At 57.4% G+C, this 23,958-nt stretch overlaps 9 protein-coding genes and 1 non-coding gene across 10 annotated transcripts; 5 read left to right on the top strand and 5 right to left on the bottom strand.

Moving 5' to 3' along the window:
- Nucleotides 1-12: 12 nt before the first annotated feature.
- Nucleotides 13-1,920, bottom strand: B0I36DRAFT_354791 (general substrate transporter; the record flags this gene model as incomplete). Its single annotated transcript, XM_046157345.1, has 5 exons — nt 13-501; nt 581-820; nt 888-1,236; nt 1,309-1,738; nt 1,806-1,920. The coding sequence occupies 5 exons, from the start codon at nt 1,918-1,920 to the stop codon at nt 13-15; spliced, it is 1,623 nt and encodes a 540-aa protein (XP_046006787.1).
- Nucleotides 1,921-5,997: 4,077 nt separating this feature from the next.
- Nucleotides 5,998-6,099, top strand: B0I36DRAFT_t183. Its single transcript has one exon. It is a non-coding gene; the product is annotated as a tRNA-Arg (tRNA).
- Nucleotides 6,100-9,951: 3,852 nt separating this feature from the next.
- Nucleotides 9,952-11,358, bottom strand: B0I36DRAFT_336135 (uncharacterized protein). The gene has a single exon (XM_046155574.1). It carries the CDS (start codon nt 11,267-11,269, stop codon nt 10,271-10,273), a length of 999 nt encoding a protein of 332 aa, XP_046006786.1. The 5' UTR covers nt 11,270-11,358; the 3' UTR covers nt 9,952-10,270.
- Nucleotides 11,232-12,437, top strand: B0I36DRAFT_336134 (uncharacterized protein). The gene has a single exon (XM_046155573.1). The coding sequence runs from the start codon at nt 11,562-11,564 to the stop codon at nt 12,174-12,176; it is 615 nt and encodes a 204-aa protein (XP_046006785.1). The 5' UTR covers nt 11,232-11,561; the 3' UTR covers nt 12,177-12,437.
- A 668-nt stretch (nt 12,438-13,105) lies between these two features.
- Nucleotides 13,106-14,681, top strand: B0I36DRAFT_336133 (uncharacterized protein). The gene is made up of 4 exons (XM_046155572.1): nt 13,106-13,176; nt 13,233-13,323; nt 13,463-13,598; nt 13,713-14,681. Exons 2-4 carry the CDS (start codon nt 13,291-13,293, stop codon nt 14,555-14,557), a joined length of 1,014 nt encoding a protein of 337 aa, XP_046006784.1. The 5' UTR covers nt 13,106-13,176; nt 13,233-13,290; the 3' UTR covers nt 14,558-14,681.
- A 7-nt stretch (nt 14,682-14,688) lies between these two features.
- B0I36DRAFT_253439 (metallo-beta-lactamase family protein) lies at nt 14,689-15,687 on the bottom strand (the record flags this gene model as incomplete). The annotated part of the gene is made up of 1 exon (XM_046150756.1): nt 14,689-15,687. One exon carries the CDS (start codon nt 15,685-15,687, stop codon nt 14,689-14,691), a length of 999 nt encoding a protein of 332 aa, XP_046006783.1.
- Nucleotides 15,688-16,708: 1,021 nt separating this feature from the next.
- Nucleotides 16,709-18,550, top strand: B0I36DRAFT_368530 (amidase; the record flags this gene model as incomplete). Its single annotated transcript, XM_046159630.1, has 3 exons — nt 16,709-16,749; nt 16,821-18,207; nt 18,290-18,550. The coding sequence occupies 3 exons, from the start codon at nt 16,709-16,711 to the stop codon at nt 18,548-18,550; spliced, it is 1,689 nt and encodes a 562-aa protein (XP_046006782.1).
- Nucleotides 18,551-18,766: 216 nt separating this feature from the next.
- Nucleotides 18,767-20,057, bottom strand: B0I36DRAFT_368529 (S-adenosyl-L-methionine-dependent methyltransferase; the record flags this gene model as incomplete). Its single annotated transcript, XM_046159629.1, has 4 exons — nt 18,767-19,386; nt 19,507-19,653; nt 19,790-19,892; nt 20,007-20,057. 4 exons carry the CDS (start codon nt 20,055-20,057, stop codon nt 18,767-18,769), a joined length of 921 nt encoding a protein of 306 aa, XP_046006781.1.
- Nucleotides 20,058-21,073: 1,016 nt separating this feature from the next.
- B0I36DRAFT_40127 (uncharacterized protein) lies at nt 21,074-22,059 on the top strand. Its single transcript, XM_046161699.1, has one exon. It carries the CDS (start codon nt 21,302-21,304, stop codon nt 21,920-21,922), a length of 621 nt encoding a protein of 206 aa, XP_046006780.1. The 5' UTR covers nt 21,074-21,301; the 3' UTR covers nt 21,923-22,059.
- B0I36DRAFT_40126 (uncharacterized protein) lies at nt 22,060-23,485 on the bottom strand. The gene has a single exon (XM_046161697.1). It carries the CDS (start codon nt 23,344-23,346, stop codon nt 22,198-22,200), a length of 1,149 nt encoding a protein of 382 aa, XP_046006779.1. The 5' UTR covers nt 23,347-23,485; the 3' UTR covers nt 22,060-22,197.
- Between the last annotated feature and the right edge of the window lie 473 nt (nt 23,486-23,958).

Raw genomic sequence — 23,958 nt, 5'->3', positions numbered from 1 at the left:
TCGCACGTCGGACTAGTCGACGTGCTTGACCTCGCCCTTCTCCGCAATGATCGAGTCCGCATCGCCGCCGTTGAGCCCGCCCGCCGGCAGCGGCAGCGGTCTGCCCCGGATCTGTGCCCAGCACGTCTTGCTCGTCGGCACCGAGAACAGGCCGTCCATGTCTTCCAATGAAACACCCTTGGTCTCGGGGACGAAGAAGAGCGCCCAGACGCCCATCGCGACCAGCACGGCGCCAAAGAAGAAGTACGTGCCGTATCCCAGGCTCGTAATCATGTGCGGCGTGATGCGGGCGATGGTGAAGGAGCCGATCCAGGTCGTGCAGGTCGTGATGGCAACGCAGAGCATCCTGATGTCGAGCGGGAAAATCTCGGACGCGTACGTCCATGTGATGCCCTGCCAGGTAGCACAAATGATGAAGGCATTCAGATAGATGGCAGCCATGGCAACGTAGCCCCACGAGTCTTGCTGGACAGCGCCCGTGCTGACCTTGGCAGTGGGATCCTGCGAGTAAGTAGCATGTCAGTGCCTGTTGGCTCGCCGTGTTTCGAATGGAGTGCTCTTTGTGCTAGGAAGGACTTACGGCAACAAGAACGTAGCCGCCCAGGAAGAACATGGGGATCATGCCGAGCGCAGAGCCCCAGACCAGACCCTTGCGGCGGCCGACGCGCTCAACAACAATCACAGTGAAGGCAATCATGCCAGCTGTCTTGGCAATGCCGTAGAAACCGGTGCTGAAGAGCTTGTTGGAGGTGCCTGTGATGCCGATGCTCTGGAAGATACGAGGAGCGTAGTAGGTAATGACATTGGTGCCAGTGAAAGACTGCGAAAGGCTCGGTGTTAGTATTTGCACGATGTAGGCAATACATTCTTGCGTGGTTGAGACATACCTGAAGGAACATGAGGCCCATGGCAATACCCATCCGGTTGCGAGTACCCTTCTGAAATAGCTTCATGAACTGGTCCTTCTTACTCATCTGCAAGGTGGAACGCATCTGGATCTGCTCGCGGATCTCGGCAATCTCGTTGATCATGTACGGGTGGTCGGCCGGGAGGTTGCGCAGCTTGCACAGAATTCTCTCACACCCCTCAAAGTCGTCCTTGCGAGCCCGGTAGCGGGGCGACTCAGGGCAGAAGAAGATCATACCAATCACGAGAAGGACGCCAGGGATGAGCTGCACACCCAGAGGAATAATCCATTGGGCTTGCCTCTCTACATCAATGGTGCGGTTGGTTGCGCTGTTTTTGGCCACAATGTCAGTTTTTGTGTACACAACGCGACGGACGCTTGTAGCAGAGGCAAACACTTACTAGTTGATCCAGAACCCGAGCATGCCTCCTCCTTGGGAGGCAATCTCAAAGATGCCCACGAGACGACCACGAATGGACGGAGGTGCAGTCTCCGAGATGTAGACAGGGACGGTGAGAGAGGTGCAGCCAATGCCGAGACCGGCGATAGCACGTCCGGCATAGATCATGTTCATGTTACCCATGGCAGCCGTCATCAGCGTGCCACCGAGCAGGAAGACCAGGGCGCCAAAGACAATGGTCCAGCGGCGGCCGATACGTTCCGCGAGGGGAAACGTGAAGAGCGCACCAGCGGCACATCCTGCCTGGAAGGTAGAGACGATATTTGCCTGGACGGTGTCACGGACGTACGGCTCCAGCTCACCCGTCTTGAAGTCGCGGATGAAGGAGTCGAGCGCCATCGTGCCGCCAATAACTGAGGTGTCATAACCCACTGGTTGCGGAGTCGGAACTCGTCAGCATGCGCGGACACGGTGAGGACGGCAGGGAGTTGAACATACTGGCTAGGGCAGACATGGACGCCACGAGGGCGACTAGGTGGATGTGGCCATTGCGAACCTCGGGAGGATCGCTGGTACCCTGAGCGTGAGTACTAAGCCAGTTGCTTTTTCCCATCTGATTTGAGATGTTGTTCAGGAGGCGAGCACGTTGAAGGCTTGCTTAGGCAAGAAGAGGTGATATCGATATCAAGTGGAGCAAGACGCAGGTTAAGAGCACAGCGAGATCGTTCCACGGATGGAGATGACTCTGGAGGAAGGGTCCTTGCGGGAACGGGGAATCTGGGGTCGCACTCTTATACACGACCCGGCCAACAACCTCTCCGCATTCTTCCCCAGACGATACGGTCGAGACGATCCCTCCAGAGGATGCAGGCAGGTGGACATGTTGCCTCGAGGTGAGACTTGGCAGTCTGCGCGGGTACTGTTGAGTGGTCAGCTGGAGGTCGACCCCGGATAATAGAGCCACTGGCAAGGTCGCTTAGTCCTGGTGATAGTCAGGGATGCGTGTGGGCGTGGAGGAGGAAGTGGAGATGCTCGCCATGGCTCGCATGGCTAGCTCGACTCGTGATGGTTGCGGGGGATGGGGAAAATTCCACGGAGATGGTCGGGAGGGTTGTCCGACTGCCAAGCCAGCGGCGAACTATGTCGGCCAGTTGGCTCTTACTTGCGTGTGGCTCGACAGGGCATCAGGCGGGAAAACGCTGTGCAACCATCTCTAGCAGGATTTGCAGACGAGGACCCCGTCCCTTTCAGCCGGAGGTACGTCATGCCTGCCGACCACAGTGGATGGTTTTCCCTGACTTATGTCCACGATCTGACGGCTCGTCTTTGCCGAAATGAAATAATTACTCTCTTCGTCTTTGGCCTGGGTTGCCAATACTGCCTGGATGGCGGGACCCCATCTGGCCTGTCTGACTTGTGCTGCCTTGTGGATCCAGGCCGGCCCTCCCCCATGGGCAGGATGATTTAGTGTTGGCCGTGGCCTGGGGAATGTGGAGAGCCGCCAGCAATGAGACTCACCGCGAGCACAACTAACCCTGGAAAGTCGTGTCAAAAGCCCCGAGCCGGTTGCCAAGAGCACGGCGGATCAGCCATTCTCGTCGTCACCTCCGCACCAAAGTCCCCGTTGCGAGGCACTGCTCAGCAGGAGATTGGCATGCTGGAGGGGATCGGACTGGCCTGCCAAGCTCTCGGGAGTCTTGTGCAGGCTTGGCCGGATGTCTTCGCCTGCGGCTTTTACGACGCTGTGCATGCCGGCCTTGTCAAGGAGCGGCCCGGGAGCCTTGGCGGAGGCGCCCAGCAGGCTTGGCTGGTTGTGCTCAAGGCTGGGCGCCCGCGGAAGATGGCCGAGATGGTGGTGTTTGCACAATGAGATCTCGTGACGGTTTAGACTCGAATTGGATTACTTTGGGAAGGTGGCTGTCCAAGTTGAGTCATTGCAAGGCGATATGTATTGTCTCTGGCAGGTTTCGTTTCTGAGGTCTGGCACAGCGTGGCGGACAAGGTTGAAGTGAACGCGGGGCGTCTTGAGCCTCCAACAGATGGGGCTCTAGGGCTGGGTTTGTTCTGTGCTGACTTCCGTGTGTGGGCGTCTGGTAGCGGGCGCCACAAAGCTCTCTTGCCGCTGCCCCTGCCTCCTTGCCGCCGCCCCGTGTTGCCCTACGCACATTGTTTCCTCCGGTCTGCTGGCTCCGGTGAGGTCATCACAGCAAGACTCAGTCTGCACAGAGGACAGGACAGCCCCTTATACTTGACATGTCGCCGGCTCCGGGTTCAATCCACTCGCTCATAATCTACACCTGGTTGCTGGACGCCTCTGAAACGTCCGTGTATCAACTCCGCAGAGCTTGCACCCACGCAGCCACCACGACTAAGTTGTGTGTCCTCTGGTCTCTTGGCTTGGTCATGATATCCCGGCCTATACATTCCCTGTTGGGTGGCCGTCTGCGTCAAATCACGCCCTTTCCCGGGTCAGCAACGGCGGACTCGGCGAGGTTCCGTATGCCCAAACCCCCGGGCTGCCTGTGCAAGCAGGTCGCCTAGGCCGGCGGTTTCGTGCTACCCAGCCTCCGCTCGCCGCTCAGCTTGCCCGGTCGACCCCTCCGTGGCGGACTTGGCAAGCCTAGGCGTTGTCCCCGTCTCGACAACAAACCGCCGGTTGGCCTTGTCCCCGCACGCTCTCGGCGGAAAAAAAGGTTGCGATGCGGGGTTGCGGGGGTTTGGCAATGGATCTCGTCCGAGGATGATATTCATATCTGCTGCATTGAGATTGGCTGGAATCTGAACTGGTCCTGTTGCACCAGGGGCTTGCCTGCCAAGCACTGTCGCCAATACTGACTTGCTTGGAACAAGCAGGAGAGAGCCTTGGGCCAAGGCGCGATCAGGTTATCTTATACTGGAGGGAGCGCGTGCTGGTAATTCTCCCCGACTTGGCAATCTGCATGTCTGCCACCTCGGCGATTCGGAATCCGAGGGGTCTCGGGGCAAGCAGTTTTGGCATATTCGGGGATGTTTCTGATGCCCCTCGCTCAACTAGAGCAGTGGTGAATCGAGTAATGATCTGAGCTTGGACGTGACAGAAGTGCGCATTGGCACGCGGGGTTGATGGGAAAACAATCTCCACACGGATGAGTCTTCCCCAGATTACCCTGGCTAATCCCCAGACTTCTGGTTGAGCCAAGACTGGGCGATCACCAACACTCGAGCTGACTTGATGGACTCTCAATGCGAGTCACCCAGGTGGAAGTGGCATGAAACTTGTGTGCCGTTCTCTTTCATTCTCTCTTCTCGTGTTCCCTTGTTGCCTTATTTTATTTCATTTGTCAATAGCCTTCCCAGACTTATCCCACGACCATTGATTGTGGATGGGAGAAAAGAATTGTATAAATGCAATTGATGGTCAGACGGGACGCGGATTTTGGTTCCCCCTGCTCAGTCTGACTTTGTTAACAAGATCAATAGCATTCAAACATCTACTTGCCTTCTTCAAGTTCCCATTTATATTTGGCGAAAGACCATGATACCACTATGATGCCACAAAAAGACTCTCATCGATGAGCACCGGGAGAAGCTGTGACAATAGGTATCAGACTCTCATATTGCAAACCTGTTTCACATGGAGACCCGGTAGCATTTTTCCCCCTCCAAGCTTTAGGTTCGAAAACGAATTTTCTTTTTCTTTTATTCTTGTCTTTAGTCCTTTTTTATTGATTTCTTTCTCCGGAACGACATGAAATGCAGCTGCCCTTCATAAGGATAAGTGGTTATCATATTACCTAACCACTATGGTCCAAATACCACACACTTTCTACGACTTCGACTTTTGGAGTAAACCGCGTCAAGTGCTGAAAGAGATAGATGGCCCCAATCTGTCAACTACCGAATGAACCGTCCCATATCCCTAGCACTTTCCTATGTAACAATACGGCGAAGCGAGCCAGACACTCGATGTGACTCTTTACAAGTAAGCTCGCTTCCTCTATGAGTGCAATGCTCTCCTTTGGTATTCGTCAGGACTTTGGACTGTTTGATGGGTTTCTCCCATTATAGAACCGTCGACCTCAAGGTCTCGTGTCCTAGTGGAGCCTGTCCGAAATGGTAGGCACGACGCACTTGTTTTACTTATTTTTGTTTTTCGCAGGATGCATTGGACCAAAATTTCACAACGAGAAATAAGGAACAAATATCCATGTAAAATAACTCTGAGACCACAAGGTCATCTCAAAGTCCAGGGAAAATAGCAATGAAGTCGCGGCCGCCTTTAAAACGACCACGAGTCCTCAAAAGCTGCTAAGATACTTACTCGGGAAAATTCCGTAAATGTACCCTCACAGTGTTTTTCGTGAGCTACTTCGATCCGGAGGGCTCATTTCCGCAAATCAAGAAGGAGATTAACCTCTCGATGTATTCATACTTTGATGTTCTTTTGATGCCGCTCAAACCTGTGGCTCATTGTTAGCAGCCTCTAGACATTGTTGGCGCCAACTCCAATTTGGGTGCAACAAGAAGACTACTGCTTTCACACATCCCTGACATCTTCCTGACCATAATTCATGAATCTCGTATCTCGTTCTAAATCCCTAACATGAATTAATCGAATCCGGGATGGTCATTCTTCCCACCTGTGTCTCTGGCTCTGAGACGTTGAAAGAATCTCCAATAAGTGCCCGTCGCTTTCAACCAATCAGCGCTCGGCGTCGTGGCCCAATGGTAAGGCGTCTGACTACGACGGTCCTGGGCGGTTCGCCTGGATTTCGGGATCAGGAGATTGTGGGTTCGAGACCCACCGATGTCAATTACGCAGGCCATCGTGGCTGGCTTGTATTTTTGCCCTCTGCCACAGTCTTGAAACTCGAGATCACAGGATAAGATTGGGGGAGCGAGCTAGGTCTGATGGTGCTATGTGGTCTCATGATACTTCGAGATGGATCGACGGATCGGTGGATGTTTCGTAAGGTGTCTTGGGATTGCTGGTTGCCGGACGTGATCCGGTTCAGCAACTTTTGAGTTTGGGCGAATGGGCGGGTCAGTTTGCGGCACGGTTGTTGGACCTGGTACAGTGCGCTGCTAAAGCTATGCGCGAGGAATGTACCATGACGGCCGAGCTGGACTCCCTTGGAAAGAGAACGCCGTGTTTCATTGGTCCCCGAGGGCGCCATTTGGCTGCCAGGAAGTCCGCGAAAACGTGCTGGCGCGGTGTCATTGCACGCACTCAGTCAACGAAAGACAGACACGCCTTTTTCGACAACCTAAACGCTAGGGCTCAATCTCCATGATCTGAGAACAAGGAGTGGGAGAGCTCTTCCAGCAAGCCCATTCAGTCCCCAACTTCATTGACACCTAGCGATCTGCCGTGTCCGCCATGTTTCTTGGTGACTTAATCGTCTCTCTCTTATCACATGTGGATGTCGCTGACAAAGGACAATAACTTGCGGTGCTGGGGGCTGCCTGACGTCCTCCGGTCTGCCCCCATTGGGAAACAAGATGCTCAGATTTGCAGCTCCACCTTGGGTGCAACAATTCATGTGAGAGTCCTGTCTCCTGCGCACGCGCCAGAAACACCCAAGGGTCAAATACGGTAAACAGATCACGAGTTTCACGAGACTCCCTCCAGGCCTTGACTCGCAAACAGGAGGGGCCTGCTGTTGGCTGTGGCTCGGCAACCCGGGCCGATGGGGGCTGAGCCTCAAGGGCTACCTAGCAGCACGACTCGGTACCATCCGAACCGCTTGCACGCTGCTCCTGACAATGACAAAACCTTAAAAAATTCTGGAGCTGCAGGAGTAGGTAGGTACTCGACAGGTCGCAGGGCGGCAAGGTGGGTTTCCAAACGGGGGCCCAGACACAAGGGCGCAGGCATCGTGGTTGTCAGGTGGGATCACGGCGTGAAGTGCTGAGCTGCGGACTGAATTTCGGCGGCCAGTCTCGAAAGCAGCAATAAACGGGGCGGCCGGGAGCCACCGAGAGGAGCCTGTGTCGCGGCGTGGGCCGGCACCGCAGCGCCTCCGGTCTCGAAGCTGTCTCAGGAGACCCCTGCTCAGGCGGCGGTTGGCAGGGGTCCAACAACGGCCCCTGGCCTGGCCTGGCGGCTCTTCACCTCATCTCGCAGATCCCAGATTCCCGGCTTCTGACGGCAACGCCAAAGTTGTCAGTCGACATCTCACGTCGACCGCCTGACATTGAGTCCGAACAACGTCAAGGCATGGCTGTCTGCATACGTTGGTACTGCAGAACAAAAGTACAATGTCACCACCTGCCCAGTGGACCCCACGCCCGCGCCCCAGTTCCTGGAAAGCCAACAGGGGTGGCCTGCTGACCTAATCCGCGCTCCTGAGACGAGCCAAGGTCCCTGGCCGACTACACGCAGGCAACCCCAGACAGCTTGAGTTCCGGGGTCGCCTCAAGGAGTCCAGTCAGGAGTGCCAAGAGACTTCGCCAGATCTCTCAACCTGCACCATGAGCATACCAAAATCGAGGTCCTCGTCACAGGATTGCCCGTACTGAGGCTCACTCCTTACCGGCCAGGCCTTGTGGGCTTCCGCTGATCTGGAAACATCCGCAGGTCAGAGAGGGGCACATACCACCGCCCCAGAGTCTCCTGTCCGTGTCGTTGTCAACCCCACCCATATCCAATGTGTCCTTGACAATAGTGATGCCAGCATTCAGCTGGGAAGATGTCGGGCGATGACCGCCACATCTAGACCCGGCATGGGTTCAGCCACCACGGAAACAGGACCCCCCGGGGCGCGGCTCTCACGCATATGCATAAGCTAGGGCGAGACGCTGGGAGTAGGAGTCTGTTTGCATGGCCGACAAGGTCATCCGACATGGGACGATACCAGGCCATCACCCACGAACCCATGCCCAGGGCCCCTTTTGTGCGTCTGCGACTGTTCCGGAGCCCGCAACAGCTCCCTTGGCTGCCTGTGAAACGACTCAATGACGTTTCTTGAGCGCTTGGAAGCCCCTGGGACGAACAACCGCCACCGACAAGCTTGGGCCAGGGCTGTCCACCCTCTCTGCTACCTCGTAGAGATCTGTATATAAGGTTGGCGTGTTCCTCGCCCCCAAGTTTATTCCATCCCATCTTTCTCATCCACAAATCGTTTCGTCCTTCTTTCTCCTAGTAGTTCTGGTAACTCATTCCCTTCGCCATTCCCTCATTCAACCACACACCGCCAGCCGGTCTTTGTTTCTTTTGATCCATTCGCTTTCGAAACCTTTTTTCGGTACAACCATTTACCACTCATTCCCTCAAAATGTTCACTCGTGCTAGCGCCCTTCTTGCCCTCGTGGCAGTCGCCGAGGCCCGTTTCGGCGAGGAGCAGCGTCCCGTCGCCAAGGTCCAGGCCCTCGGCAACTTTGGCAACCCTGGCCAGGCCGCCACTCTCGCTGGTTCCATCCCCAGCTCTCTGCTTGCTGCTGCCAACCCTTGCGCGAAGCTGTCCCTTGCCGACCAGATTGTTGCTGCTCTCGGCAACGACCCGGCCGTCATCGAGGCCGCCGCCGGCCTCGTTGCCGCCGAGCAGAACTTCAACCCCTTCAACACCGACAGGCCCAACATCTGCGGTGATGCCTCTCTGCCCGCCACTGCCGAGCTCCGTGGTATCGTCCCTCTGGTCGACCCTGCGGTCGACGGCGCGGCCACTGAGAATGCCAACTCTGCGCAGTCCCTGAACACCCCCTTCCCCTCGGATGGTCTCAGTGTCGCCGACATCATGCAGGCTCAGGGCTTCTCTACCTTCAATGTCAACGGCGCCGCCGCTGGTGGTGCTGCTGGTGGCGGCAACGCCAACAACGGTGGAAACAACAACAACGCCGGAGGCAACAACAACAATGCTGGAAACGGCAACAACAACAACGCTGGCAATGGTAACAACAATAACAACAACAACAATGCTGGCAACAACAACAACTGCAACGGTGGCAACGCCAACGCTGGTAACGGAAATGCCAATGCTGGCAACGGAAACAACAACAACGCTGGTAACAACAACAACGCCGGTGGCAACAACAACAACGCTGGTAACAACAACAACAACGCTGGCAACGGTAACAACAACGCCGGCGGTGGTGCTGGTGCTGCCACTGGTGCTGGCGCTGTCGACGACGCGGTCACTGGTACCTTCGGTGGCTTCCAGGAGTCTTCGCTCGGCGTCGACTTCGGCACCTGCACCCCGACCGTCAAGTTCGAGGAGTCCCTCAACGGCCGCAAGGCTGGCGAGTTCACCTTCCAGGCCATCGACCCCGTCGTCAACAAGGGCCAGCAGGAGGCGCTCAACTTTGACATCATCTTCAACCGCATCTGCGACCAGCTCGGCAACGTCTGCAACGCCTCCGACGCCGGTGTCACTCTCTGCCGCGACACCCAGGCCGCGCTCAAGGGCGGTGCCCGCGACGTCACCACTGCCGATGCCTGGAACGACGCTCTGGGCTTCGCCGGCACCAACACCAACCCCGACAACGCCCCCAAGGCTGGCCTCGTCGGCCACACCTAAGCGGCGCGCGTCGTCGTTGTTCGTGGTGAACATGGTCTCGTGACGGGGACGGCTTGACTTAACTGTCTTTAGTCGTCTCTCGAGCCAGAAAAAAAGAATCTCAGCGCCGGGGCATCTCCAGGCTGCAATGATTCACAAGCTTTTTCTTTGGGGATTGATAGTTTTTTGGTAGTATTAAATGAAAAGGATGATAAAGTGAACACCGATGTCCTCAATGTTGCAAGTGATTAGTGCTTTATTATGCTGTGCTCCCTAGAACTGACTATTATAGTTGGCTGCGAGAGCCATGACCTTGATGTTTGGAAAAAACAAAAGATAAGAAACTGACAAATTCCCAGAATGCTCATATTGACCCCGGCTACTCGCTTTCCCTCTCATACGTCCCATACGTAGGCTGTATACCACATCCTACAGCCCTTACAGACTTCTGGCTGCTGCATCGACCAGGGCCAACAAGAAAGCAAACAATTACAGCTCCCGGCGATGACTCCTCGTGGGCTGCCCCGTAATAACAACCCTCCCATCACCACCAATCCGCTCGAGACTACTACTCATCATCATCGTCCTACCACTACCAACCACGCCGGTTCCGTTCGCATCCCCAGCTCCTAGACCACCAGCCGAACTACCACCTCCACCAGCACCAGCACCACCAACAGCTAGCCAATGAGGATTCACATACCGCCCCTGGAAGTGCCGAAACTGGGACCACCCCAGGAACGCGTTCTCGTTGATGTCCCGCCGCCGGACGACAATGAGCTCCGCGCCACGCTTCATCAGCTCGGCCGTGCACCCGCCGAGCAGGTCCTCCCTAGAGACGGCGGCTCCGCTGAGAAGCTGCTGGTCGTCGACGAGATTGTGGATGGTGTTGGGGTCCCAGATGTTTGTCTCTGCCGCTGGCGTCGCCATCGTGGCGAAGAGGCCCGCCGCCGAGGAGCGTGATAGCGGTGATAGCGGTGGCGGCGGGGGGAGTTGCCATGCCGCGAGGTTGCGCTTGTGCTCGTCTGCTTCGACGTCTCTGCCCTCGTTCTGGTATCCAGCTTGTTCTGCACCCGTCGGATTGTAAGATGCCCCACCGCTATTCTCCATCGCAGGACGGCCGCCGTCGGGAACAGTCCAGTCCGATAATGGCTGCGAGGCAGGGACGGTGCTAGGCCGCCACAGCACCATCCACCGGAGCCCCGGGTCCGCGAGCCCGCGCACAACCGCGTCGTACAGGTCCCACATGCGTATCAGGCCGTCGTGCTCCGGGGGCGGCGTTGGCGGTGATGGTGTCAATGGTGTTGATGGAGCCGCGATGGCACCCGCTCCAGCTCCTTCCTCATTAGCGCTCACTTCTGAAGGAGGCGACGAAGACCCCGCGGACGACGAAGCATGCCGCCCCAGCCGCCCATGAACAAAACTCCCGAAGCTGTTGCATTTGCCTTCGGCTCTTGTGCTCGACGTTGATCCCCCTGCTCCCGGCATCACCCCGGCGGCGGCGGCGGCGGCGGCGTTAGCCGACGTACGGTCCTCCTCCCCCTGCTGCTGCTGCTGCTGTGGTTTTCCGGCACCACCGCCACCACTACCACGCAGGCTCTGCTCGCGCCGCTCTCGCGCCCGCCGCTGCTGGTGCCGCCGCGAGTACAGCACAGAGTAACCCGTCTCGGGCATTGACACGCCCATGGCCTCGCAGGGCGGCTGCTGGACGAGCATGCGCCGCCACGAGGCGTCCACGTAGAGGAACGCATCCGGATACTGTGCCAGCGGGAGGGACTCGATGTCCCTGCGGCCGTTGTACGTTCTCTGCGTGACGGAGCTGGCGAGCGGCTGGAAGAAGGGCGGGAAGAGGGCTGCCAGGAGGGGATTCACTGTCGGCAGTCTCGGAGAATGCGGGAGGCGGTGCTTGTGCTGTGGCTGTGATGTGCGAGAGGATGTGGATGATGTGGATGAGTGGGAGAGGGAAGTGCTGGCCGAGAAGACGGTGCTTGCGGAGAAGGTGGAAAAGTTTGAGCCCTCCGACGCCGACGACAGCGAACGTTCTCGCTCTGCTTGTTCTGAGGAAGATGGTGGCAGAATTGCGTGGTGCCCGGCACTCTCGGAAGGGACGACTCTCCTTGCCGGGCGGAAGAAAAGGTGGACTTGCACGGAGGGGGTCGTGGTGATGATCTCGTGCCACTGTCTGCAGACCCGCTGGACAGAGGTGAGGACATCCCGCATGTCGCACTCCAAGAACAGAGCCTCGAGAAGCTCGGGCGTGGACAAGAAGGCATCCATGGCTGGCGTTGAGGACGAGGATGTTGGCGATGGTGTCGGAACTGGCGAGGTTCCCATGTTCATCTTGGCCTCGAACTCGTCTTGGAGATCTGCCATGCTGAGGGCTCCGAGTGCGTGATCAAAGCGCTGAGATGGATGTAATATCGGGTACGATTTCTGTTGCATGACAGCTGATCATGACCATGATGACATGGACGATGGCCTCGAGCTCCACCCCCGCATCTGGGGTGCATTGGCACCCGCAAGGCGGCCCCGCACGGCCCCAGACCAGACAGGCCGCCAGGAGGAGCAGCGATGCACGCGCGCCTGGGCGAGTGTGTGACCTGCTTACCTTGCAGGTATATTCATTGACCCTTATTGGACACTGGATTATCAATGCCAAAATACATCAGCTCAACTATCATGCCCTTTCCCACAGGCGACGCACCAACTCAGTTCGCAGTACAAAGAATGTTCTCAACCAGATGGCGCTGGACTCTACCACTGTCGCTCTCTTGCACCAAAGTATGACCTGGGCGGATCAGGCTCGCCCACGTCGGCTCTCAAGCCTCAAAGTTGCCAACACTACCATAGTCAGTCATAGCCAAGGTCGGGGCCGAGCTGACGGATGATGGCCAAGATAGAGACGTGAAAACACTAAGTACGGTCCAGATTCAGTGGTGCCGTAAAACTACCCGTGCTTCATCTTCACCGCAATTGACAATGTCCAAGTCAACGAAGTAGTCGACGAGACCGCCGGGCCGCAGCTGTGTCTACGAAGATGAGTAAAGGCCTTCAGGTTTCCGGCTTGTCCAGCGCCAGCCAAGCCTGAAATGGCAGTATCCGTCCGGCCCCGCATGGGGAGTGCCCAAGCATCCCCGGAAGCGCAGGGACCTTTTCGGGGGCCAGGGGTCATTCCAGCGCCATCACGTGCGGGGGTTGAGAGAAACCGACGCGGAATCGTTCCAGCACTGTGAACGGCTCCACCCTTTCCACCGTGGCATTGATGGAGAACCCGAGGCTCATGTCGCTAGCGCGGTTTTCCTCTCCCCCAACCTCACTTTCTATCACTCAAATCCACCGAGCTTGAGATTGCCGGCCTTGACGACAACAAACAGCAACTGCAATCGAATTTGACCGTGAGTCTGCCCCTCTGACTAGACCATGAGCATTGGCAATTCTGACTTTTGAGCAGTAGCATATCCATTTCGAATTCTCTTTCCCAGCCAATTCGCAAGCCAGCTTCTCCAACCATGCGGGGCATCCAGATATCAGAATACGTCAAGGTACGCTCTTCCATCAGCTGTCCACCACAAGCTTCCCGAGGCAGCCCGTGCAGCGTAGCCTGGCAGTTCATAGCAGCCCGTCAATCTTTGCCAACTCCACGCAAGCACACATCAACACTAACCATGCCGCTGCACACAGGGCCCCAAGGAGCTCAAGGTGACCGAGGTCCCCGAGCCCAAGCAAGGTCCCAACGACTACCTGATCGAGGTCCACGCCGCGGCGACGAATTTCTTCGACATCCTGCAGATCCAGGGCAAATACCAGAATCAGCCTCGTATGTCCCCCACCCATCCTCTGCCCCATTCCCCGCTTCCTGCTCCCTCCCCCCTCTCCTTCCTCCCGAGAAAAAGCTGACCAAGCGCTCCCTTTTTGCCCGCCCCGCCACCAGCCTTTCCCTGGATAGGCGGCGCCGAGTTCAGCGGCATCGTCCTCGCCACGCCACCGGGCAACCCGAAACCGCTGTACCCCGTGGGCAGCAAGGTCTTTGGCGCCTCGCAGGGCTCCTACGCGACCAAGATCCTCGCGCAGGAGACGACCCTCCTGCCCGTCCCGGAGGGCTGGTCCTTCCGCGACGCCGCGGGCCTGTTCGTCACGGCGCCGACCTCGTACGGCGCGCTGGTTCTCCGCGCGGGCGTGAAAGCCGGCGACTACGTCCTGGTCCACGCCGCGGCGGGCGGCGTGGGCCTGGCGGCCGTGCAGATCGCCAAGGCGTTTGGCGCGACCGTCATCGCGACGGCGGGCACCCAGCGCAAGCTGGACGTCGCGCGCGAGTTTGGGGCCGACCACGTCGTCGACTACCGCGAGGCGGACTGGCCGGATAAAGTGCGCGCGCTGACGCCCAAGAAGCGCGGCGTGGACATCGTGTACGACCCCGTCGGCCTGGTGGACCGGAGCACAAAGTGCATCGCGTGGAACGGGCGGATCCTCGTCGTGGGGTTCGCGGCTGGCACCATCGAAAAGGTCGCGATGAACAAGGTCCTGCTCAAGAACATCAGCCTCGTGGGGATCCACTGGGGCCAGTATGCCAAGTTTGAGAAGGAGAGCGTCCCCGTCGTGTGGAAGGGGATCATGGAGCTGATTGAGCAGGGCAAGTTCAAGGGCACCGTGTTCTCGGACAAGGAGTTTGTCGGCCTCGAGAGCGTGCCGGATGCGCTGGTTGCGCTGGGCGGGAGGGAGAGCTGGGGTAAGGTCGTGGTGGATGTGCCCGAGTCCGCTGGCAAGAGCAAGCTCTGAGCATTTTGCACAAAGTGAGATGAAGCAGACTTGCTTTCACTCTGGCCCTCCGGCATTTGAGAGGATATCAACTACGCATCGCATAACACTTCCATGGCCATTTATATTTTTGAAAGAACAAAAACAGGCGCTTAGTTCTCTGTGAGCATTGCGTGCTCGACGTAGCCCATGTAGCGGATCTGTATCTGCATGCTCTCAAGTACCCGCCTCCTCATCTCCGTGACCTCGGCCTCGACATCGACCCCCACAAAGGCGCCGTGCGTGCTGCGGAACTCGTGCTTCCCCAGGACTGCCCACATCTTGGCAATCTCGTCGGCGCTGAGCGGAATCATGTTGGGAATGCTCCACATGAAGCTGAATGAGTTCATCCCCAGTGGACGGCGGTTCGGCGGGTCCCGCGCTGCCCTGTCCGTGAGGGGTCGCGGCTCACCAAGCGCGTCGGTGTCCCAGTTTCCCAGGCCTGCTGGCGTGGTGACCAGCGTGTCGGCAATGAGGAGACGCTTGTCATACAGTGTGACAAAGGACCCCGGAAAGTGGCCACCCAGCTTGAGAACTTTGACTTCATCGCCATCGGAACTCCCAGTACCTTTGAGTGGGACGTTGAACTCAGTCTCCGTGATGAAGTTCTGCCATGTCGAGGTCTGGACTGTCCACTCCTTGTCCTCGGCAGCCAAGTACACGGGACACTGGAACGCACACGCCCACTCTACATGGGTGGAGTAGTAGTGTGGATGGCTGATGACGATGGCCTTGAGCCCACCGAGATCCTTGATCCGTTTGATGGTCTCATCATCAAGGACCGTGATGCAGTCCCAGAGGACGTTGCCGTGGGGCGTTTTGACGAGAATCGCGCGCTGGCCGATGGCGAACTTGGGCTCGCTGCTGATGGAGGTGAAGCGATCATCAGAAGGAAATGGGGTGAATGTATTCTTGTGCTTTTGGCGCAGAGTGTCAAGCGTTGTGAAGGCCTGCCCGGTGCGCGGGGTGAACTGGCGGGGGTCGTCGCAGATACGGCATGTTGTGACGGCCTTGGGGTCTGCTGTAGGAAACTGGGTGCCACAAGCTGTGCAGACAAGCCATGAGCCTGTCCGCTGAGGGTCGTACGCGGGCTCCTGCTGGGATGAGGCCATGGTGGTCCGATTTGCAAAGTAGTGAAAGTCGTGGAGGAGGAGATGATGCTATCTTGGTGTCGCGGTGCTTGTCACCTGGAGCTGCCCACGCGTGATTTGAGCTGCCTTTATAGTTTCCCCTGAGCCGAGCGTAATGTCAAAGAAAAGCCGCCAGTCTACCCTTCAGACAATGAGTATGGAAGATGCCAGATCGTGGAAGTGTCAGCCTCATGCGATGAGCGCAGCTGGAGCCGAAGCCGAAGTCGTTGGAGAGCCGAGCGGGGCCACCAAAAGGGCTGTTGTCTAGGATCGAGCCGAGCTGAGCTGAAGGCCCACGTGCGGCTCTTGTCGGACTCGCGATTTGCGCTTATCAAGATCTTCTCAGAGTCTGGCCTACTGTGCCTTGGGACATAAGAACCAGAGAGTGTACAGGATCGTTCGCTCCGTAGTCGGCCTTTATCGCCGACATGGTCGGGTCAACCCCACTCCACGCAGATGAGGTCATCGCACCGGCAAATAGGATTGGCCTGGAGGTGCAGTCTGCGCTGTAGATTGCTTCTGTGCCGTGCATGCTCCAGATCTGAGAACTTCCGGAAAGTAGTTTATATGGTTCCATCACCATTCGGGCTGGTTGTGTCAACAAGGGGAGAGGGAAGGGCGGAGAGACCGGCACGCCCATCGGAGAGACGGGTCGGAGTAAACTGCAGACGCGTGCGCAGGGACAGCTGCGACACTCCGATACAGGCGCTAAGAGAGACGGTCGTACCTACCCCAACTGGCCCCTTCAGTAGCAATGCGGGGGAGTCCCTGGGTGGGTCCTCGCTGGTGGTGCGCATAGCAGCGGGCCTCGTGAGACATGAGACACCTTCCGCCCGCCTGATAAGCCCTCTTGCTGCTGCTCGACCTGCTCGACCTGAAATCTTGCCAGGATCTATTGCCTTGTACTCCTCCTTCTCGTCCTCATCGTCCGAGACCTCGTCGGCAGCCGCATCTACACCCGTACACCATCCCGAGGCCATCGTGCCAGACCACGCCCATCACCATGTCATTCCTCATCCAGCGGCTCGAGCATCGGCGAGACTGGTAAGTCCCGACCCCACCAGTTCGTGATTCAGCCATTGTCACACGACCCGCGATCCTCACTCCCGAGACAGCCAGGCAAAGCAGGACGAGCGTGCCCACCGCGTCCTGGGGCTCTCCCACCTCCGCGGGCCCTTCACAAAGGCCGACAGAGCCATCTTAGACAGACCCATAGAAGACCTCGTCCAGGATGTACACGACAAGGTCCTCGATCCGGTAGACCTGCTGCACACCTACGGCAAGGTCGCCCTCAAGGCCCACGACAAGACAAACTGCGTCACCGAGATCATGATTCCAGCGGCTGAGAGCTGGCTGCAGGACGGATCAATCAACCTCAAGGGGCCCCTAGCTGGTATCCCCGTCAGTCTCAAGGACACCATCTGCGTCGGCGGCTTCGATACCACTGTCGGCTTCAGCAGCTTTGTTGGCAACAAGGAATCCAAGGACGGCGCGGTGGTCAGGCTGCTCAAAGACGCCGGTGCGGTGCCCTACGTCAAGACCAATCTGCCTATCACAATGCTGAGCTTCGAGTCGGCCAACGATGTCTGGGGTCGAACTACAAATCCCTACAACAGCAAGTACACACCGGGTGGCTCAACAGGTGGCGAAGCGGCGCTCCTCGCTCTAGGCGGTCGGATTGGGGTTGGCAGTGATGTCGCCGGCAGTGTAAGAGTGCCTGCACACTTCTCGGGCATCTACAGCTTGCGACCCTCGACTGGGCGTTGGCCCAAACTCGGCTTTCGCACCAGTATGCCCGGCCAGGAGGGTGTGCCCAGCGTCTACGGACCAATGACAAGGACGCTCAATGACCTCACCTATTTCACTCGCGCCGTGATGAGCATGGAGCCTTGGAAATACGACTACTGGGTGCACCCAATGCCATGGAGGCCTGACGTCGAGAAGAAATTCGCCAAGTCAAAAAAGCTCCGGGTCGGTGTCATGAGGACGGATGGCGTCGTCGACCCGTCACCAGCGTGCCGTCGCGCGCTCGAGATGACCGAGACAGCTCTGCGCAAGGCGGGCCACGAGATTGTCGAGGTCACCAACCCGCCGTCTCCCTACGAGGCCTTGTATCTTGGTGCTCATCTCCTCAACGCCGATGGCTGCCAGATGTTCAAGTCATTCTTCCGCTACGGAGAGAAGAATGACCCTGGTGCGCACCAAATGGACTGGCTCATGAGATTCCCCAACCCGTTCAAATATCTGTACTACCTCTGGGTCAAATACGTGCGACGCGATGACGTCTGGGCCGGCCTCATCAAGAACTGGCGGGCCAAGTCGGCCTACGAGAACTGGCAGCTCGTTGCACGGCGAGAGGCTTACAGAACAGAGTGGTTCGAATGGTGGAATGCCCAAGGCTTTGATTTCTTGCTTACGCCACCAAATGCGACACCCGCTGTGCCGCACGAGGGCATGCATGACGCCGTGAGCAGCTGCGGTTATACTTTCCTGTTCAATCTGGTGCGTGGCTCTCTCTTGTATTCTATAAGTTTGACATTTTCTTGTTCCTGCTGTAACATTACTGACGTCTTCGAAACCATAGCTCGACTACACGGCCGGCATCATCCCTGTAACGCACGTCGACAAAGACCTCGACAAGCTCCCTCCGTCTTTCGACATCAAGAAGCTCAACGGCGTTGCCCAGGGTGCATACAAGCTCTACGATGCCGAGGACATGCATGGTCTTCCCGTGGGCGTGCAAATCGTGGGTCGCCGATTAGAAGAGGAGAAGGTCTTGGCGATTATGAAGCGGGTGGAGGATGCTTTGGGAGATGACAAGTTCAAGCTGCTAGAGATAGACTGAGTTATGCTCACCAACGAGATGATAATTGGCCAATCTGCAACGTAGAAACACTAGTACAACATCTGTTTTTAGTGCATTTTCGAAAAACATTGTATCAACAGACAGGGCTAGCCAAATGACATGGTCGCTGGTTTAGGCGATACCAAATCCCTCGGATTTCATCATCATCCCTTTGGACACTTCACAGGGCAATTCCACAGTCAGACCACACTCCTTTCAGAGCTTCCGCGCGGTTGCCCGCAATCTCACGTAGCCATACTGCCACCCACCACCAGGCACCCTGCAAACCTCATTCAGCACCTCGACGACCTCCCTAACAGCCTCCTCTTTCTCCGCAGCATCAGGAATAGCCTCGAAGAAATTCGCCCCCATCAGCCTCACCCACCCTTCGACCCCGCTGGCGCCCGGATCCGCGGGCGTAGGGCGATACTCGCGCTCCACCTTCTCGACCTTCCACCCGCCGACCTCGTCCTCCATGGTCTTGCGTACCCACGCCTCGTCCGGGAAGAACCAGGGGTCGTACTCCATCGCCGTCTTGAGCCCTCCCGGGGCGCGCCGGGCCACCGCCATGAGCAGCGCGGTCCGCATCTCCACGACGTTGCCCAGCCCCCCGAGCTCAAAGGTGAACGTCCCGCCCGGCTGCAGGGCCTCGCGGACGCCGCGGAAGAAAGTCGCCCGGGTGGCCTCGGGGCGGAGGATCCAGTGCATCGCGGCGTTGGAGAAGGCCTTCGTGAAGGAGGCGGACTGGAGATGCGGCTGGGTGTGCAGGGCTGTAGCGTCGACCACTGCGTTGCGTGACAAAAAGGCGACGGCAGGGGTCTTGGTCAGCGCGGACTCTGTGAAAGTGGTCGGTGTATTGATGGCACCGCAAGGTAGGCATGGTGGTCCTTATGCTCAATCGTACAACCGTGCCCAGCAGCACGTGCTGCTCGGGATATTACATGGGCCTCGCTTACCTTCAAATGTACACTTCTCACCTAAGCCCTTGCTCTCGGCGGCCTTTTTAGCCGCGGCAATCATGCTCGCTGAGGCATCTGTGCCGTGAATTCGGCCCGTGCCGCGCGAGAGGACTTCAGAGGCGAGGTCGACGTTGATCACGCCATCTGATACTCCGCAATAATTCGTCAGTGTCTTAGAAGCATAGTCCGTGTTCGCGAAAGTGCTCAGAACTGGCCGGAAGGGAATAAGACGGGATGTGTAGATGGTGATTATAAACGTTTTTGAATCAAGAATACGTACCGCCGCAGCCAAGATCCAGAATAACATCGTCTGGTTGCGCATCGAGCCAGCCGATGACTTTGGTCGCGAGCTTGGGCACGAAGGCTGCTGCGCTTTGGTACGCCTGAACCAGGGACATGTGCTCTCAGTTATCGTGTTTGGACAGAGACATGAAATTGCAGCCGAGCGTGCAAAATGTACAGATGTTACGAAGGATTTGGACAGGCTGGCTGCGTACCTCTGAGGACCAGTGGTCTTTCTTGTCTTCTGTGGTGGTTGAAGTTGACATGGCTGTCGTGTCGTTTGTTGTACCTCGTGATATCTTAGTGTTCAAATAACGGCTTATGCCTGTGTACTTAGTCGTGATCGCATGATTGTAGCAACAATTTGCCAAGAAGTAGCGAACACAGCAATACTTGAACCGATCTGGCAAGGCCAACTGTCTCTTCAATCAGGAGTGAAGGGCAATGATTCTCGACTTATACCATCCGCAACTGTCGCTGTCCGACAAACGGCGCGCGGATGTGCCCCGAGCGGGGCCAGGTCCGATTGACGGGCGGGCCGAAGAGGTCGGCGCCGGGATCCCGCCCGCCGATTTCGGAGGCACATGGTGAACTTCTGTCTGGGATCAGCCTCGGGCTCTCTGGCCATTTTGGGCATATTGGCTCATGCAAGTCTCCGGAGATCAGCGAGCCTCGTGATTTGAAGCGCGCAAGGACGGTAGATCAGCATTGGATAGCGTGTTCGCAGGTACGAGTTGGCAGCAGTCCCGAACGGTGGTGATGATGATGATGATGATGAGGCACGCCTGGTGGCAGATATGCACCATCCTTGCTAGACAAAAGTCGAAGAGATTATTATACTACACTCCGAAACTGGGCTACGTCTAATCCCTCCTCTCTTAGCGGACGCGTAAGCTTCCGCAAAGCTTCTATTTCCCCGAATTATATAAGCTATCTCGGTGCCCGCTACTATGCGATACTTCATTACGTCCGCCGACGCCCCTGTAAGCTCACCGGGGGATCTAGCTACGTAGTGGGAACCTTCTACTTCTAGAGTGCGAATCATTATCGTAGTTTAGGAGCGTAGAGTTTCCTCAGGCACATCTTACACACCCACACCGTAAAACTACAGAATTGGAGCTACAGAGAGCGTACCGGTCATAGATGAATGTAGGGGGAGAGGTACAGCGTAGAGGTACTGTGGCCGAGACTATATGTGAGTAGAGTGAAAGCTAGAGATGATACGGTCGTCATGCGAAAACTGGTAAGATTAGCACAGGCGGTGCGTCGCGAACTCGAGAAGCGCACCCTCGAGAAGCGTTGAGACCGGACTGCCGTGGGGAAGCTCCACAAGCTAGAGGGTCCCCCAGATCCAACTCCACATCGACGTCAACTGCGCCCGCCAACCTCCCCTCCCTTCTTCAATCTCCCCAAAGCCATAGCAGCATTCACGCAACACCTACCAAACCAACAAACCCACCAGCGCAATCCTACTCGATCGCGTCTCTACCGCTGGACCACACACCGCACAATGGCGTATCCTCCATCAACAACCTCGTCGACCCTCGCGTCCACCATTCGTGCTCTGCAGGCGACAAGCATCCTCCTCGGCTCCACTGCCGCGGGCGTCGGTGCCAGCCTCTCCTTCTTTGTCATGCCACGCCTCCTGGAGCTGCCCACCCACCAGCTCATCCAGCAGTTCAACCGAACCATCGCTATCTCGCACAAGGTCACGCCGCCGATGCTGCTCCTCCCGGGCATCCTCCACGCCGTCATCGCGGTCCTCATCCGGCACAGCAACAACACCCACACCCCGCTCTCCGCTACAACCGGGCGTTCGTGGAAGCTGCACGCCCTCGCGGCGCTCGTCACACTGACCATGACTCCCTGGACTTTTGTCTTCATGAAGCCGTTGAACCGAATGATGGCCGCAAGGGAAAAGTACGTCAAGGAGACTGCCGCCACCGCGGCCACTGCCAAGGGATCCGACAAGGAGGGCAAGAGGGCGCTGGAGGCTGCAGAGCTGGGGGCCACGCGTCGCGGCGAGATGTCCTCGCATGCTGTGGTCGACCAGTGGGCTCTGTCAAACCTGTACAGGCCAGCTGCGGGGCTGGTCACTGCGGCGATTGGGCTCTACGCTGCGATGTGGTAAAGTGGCCGCGCTGGTGGGGGATAAAAACTCGGAATTGAGACTGTGATGGCCTTCAGCAGCCATTCTGAATGACAGAGTGATATGAAACAAAAGCTCTGCAGATGCGTCATTGGCCATGGAACATGGCATTCATCTGGCGCGTTTGCACAGGACAACTGAGAGTATTGCAATGAGCCGATACATAGTATCTCGCAGTACACGCGAGGCCACCTCAAGAGAATCCACCGCTACTATTGATTCCACCCAGATCTAGAATGCGAAAATCGACCTTTGCCTCAGCACGAACAGTCCTCGCCGCCACCGCATTGCGCGCAGTACAATCCCCAGCGATGCCCTGCCTCACCAGTCCGTCGATGCACCTCGCTCCCCGAAGAGCTGGCAGCGTCATCGTCCTCCGTCTCGTAATCTTCGTAGACGCTCGGATATGGATACTCCCCGCGGGAGAAAGCCGCCAAGTCCTCTGTTGCCGTCGATGACGAATAGGCAGAACTGGAAGTCGTCTGCCGCAGCTCCAGCTGCTGGTGCTGGTGCTGGCTGTCCTGCTCCTCCACCACCTTCTCATCAACCACTACTACCACAACCATGTCCTCTTGCACCTCCTGTCCAGCTTCCCCATTCGCCTCCCGCAACTTCTTCAGTCGGCGCTCTTTGGCCGCGCGCCGTTCAGCTCGCATGTTCTTGTACCACTCTGGCGGGAAGCTCCAGCGCCTCGCCCTGTAGGACAAGTCATACAGCGCAACCCCGAGCATGGCGAGCAGGCATATGGCCAGGGCGCCCCCGCCGACCCATGTGCCCTTGGTCACGCCATCAGTGGCGCAAGAGACGTCACCGGGATCAGAGGGAATGCAAGTCGGTGTCGCAGTGGCCGTGGCGGCGGCGGCGGCACCGGTCGCTATGTCGTTGTTATTCGGGGCAGCGTCGTTCAGAATGTCGCCGCCCGATGCTGCTGCCGCGGAGCGCGCGAGGGCTTCCATGGCGGGGCTCGCGGCCGTGAGGGTGTCGTGTGTAGCGTTTGTTGCCGGGATGCCAGGCGGGGCGGAATGTGCAGCGCCGGCAAGGTTGTTCGAAAGCGATGACATGAGGGGGTGGATGGCGGGCATCTTTGTCCATTGGCCTGTGCTGCCGAAACCTGCTTGGAAGAGTGAGATATCCTGTGCTTGAACAACCAGGGTCGTTGTTACGGTCTCTGTAAGAGTATTTATGTCGGTGCGTCCAGGGATGTAGTTCATCGGAGAGTCGTTGGCATAGCCATCCAGGCGATCCTGCAGACCGGCAGCAGCGGTTTCTAGCAAAAGCATGTTGAGGAAAATCAGCCGGTTTTGCGGGCATCCGACTTTGGTTGTAGCCAGACTCGCCATGAAGCTGGGTGCGTTCCACTGGAAGTCGACTTCTGGTCTTGACGTGGGTTGGGACCCTATGGACATCCATCTATGCTTCTCGCTTACAGTGCCCTTCGATGGTCGAGCAAAACCGTTCGTCTTTCTTCTTTGGTGCCAGCTTGTGTGTCGAGGACAAGCTGGGCAGACATCTCAGGGAGGATAGCCACTCATGAGATGAGCCTGGGACTGTTCATCGCCGACCGAGCGTACGTAGTCTTTTGATAGTTCTGACGTCAGACATGTTCATTCTTGCTAGAAGTGTCTTTCCGATTGCGAAGCCCTTGTAGATTTTGGGACGATATTTAGATATACAAGTTGCCGCTTATGCTGGGGAGTCATATTGTAAGCAGCTACGACGCACGAACAGTGAAATCCCGAGGTGGTGGATGTCCCAGAGCAGCCGAGCCGGTGCTTGGTCCAAACCATGACTTTGCGACCACTGGTGCGGCGGAGCCAGAACTTGGCCACACCCGGGAGCGTGCCGTCGGAAGCTTGCTTGGTAAAACCCCATGCATGTCGTCGGCATGGTACACTATTCGAGCCTTTTCACATGCTCAAGATAGTGTGAGATGCGAGCCAGCACGCAGCTCTTATTTTGACGTGGCCAGGGGGTAGATATTTTCGACGTAAACTTGGAACCTCCCGCCCGACGATGTT

Source organism: Microdochium trichocladiopsis, assembly GCF_020744255.1.
Source record: "Microdochium trichocladiopsis strain MPI-CAGE-CH-0230 chromosome Unknown B0I36scaffold_11, whole genome shotgun sequence".
Taxonomy (NCBI): Eukaryota; Fungi; Ascomycota; class Sordariomycetes; order Xylariales; family Microdochiaceae; genus Microdochium; species Microdochium trichocladiopsis.
The sequence above is the reverse complement of the archived record's forward strand: the minus strand, read 5'-3'. Positions and strand labels throughout refer to the sequence as shown.

Bases quoted from the DNA above. Each gene is read 5' to 3' on its own strand.
- B0I36DRAFT_336135 (XM_046155574.1), bottom strand. From the start codon at position 11,269: ATGCCGGGAGCAGGGGGATCAACGTCGAGCACAAGAGCCGAAGGCAAA.
- B0I36DRAFT_40126 (XM_046161697.1), bottom strand. From the start codon at position 23,346: ATGTCCATAGGGTCCCAACCCACGTCAAGACCAGAAGTCGACTTCCAG.
- B0I36DRAFT_336134 (XM_046155573.1), top strand. From the start codon at position 11,562: ATGTCCCTGCGGCCGTTGTACGTTCTCTGCGTGACGGAGCTGGCGAGC.
- B0I36DRAFT_336133 (XM_046155572.1), top strand. From the start codon at position 13,291: ATGCGGGGCATCCAGATATCAGAATACGTCAAG. The intron at 13,324-13,462 runs GTACGCTCTTCC...CGCTGCACACAG, and splicing joins AGATATCAGAATACGTCAAG to GGCCCCAAGGAGCTCAAGGT. The intron at 13,599-13,712 runs GTATGTCCCCCA...CCCCGCCACCAG, and splicing joins CAAATACCAGAATCAGCCTC to CCTTTCCCTGGATAGGCGGC.
- B0I36DRAFT_40127 (XM_046161699.1), top strand. From the start codon at position 21,302: ATGGCGTATCCTCCATCAACAACCTCGTCGACCCTCGCGTCCACCATT.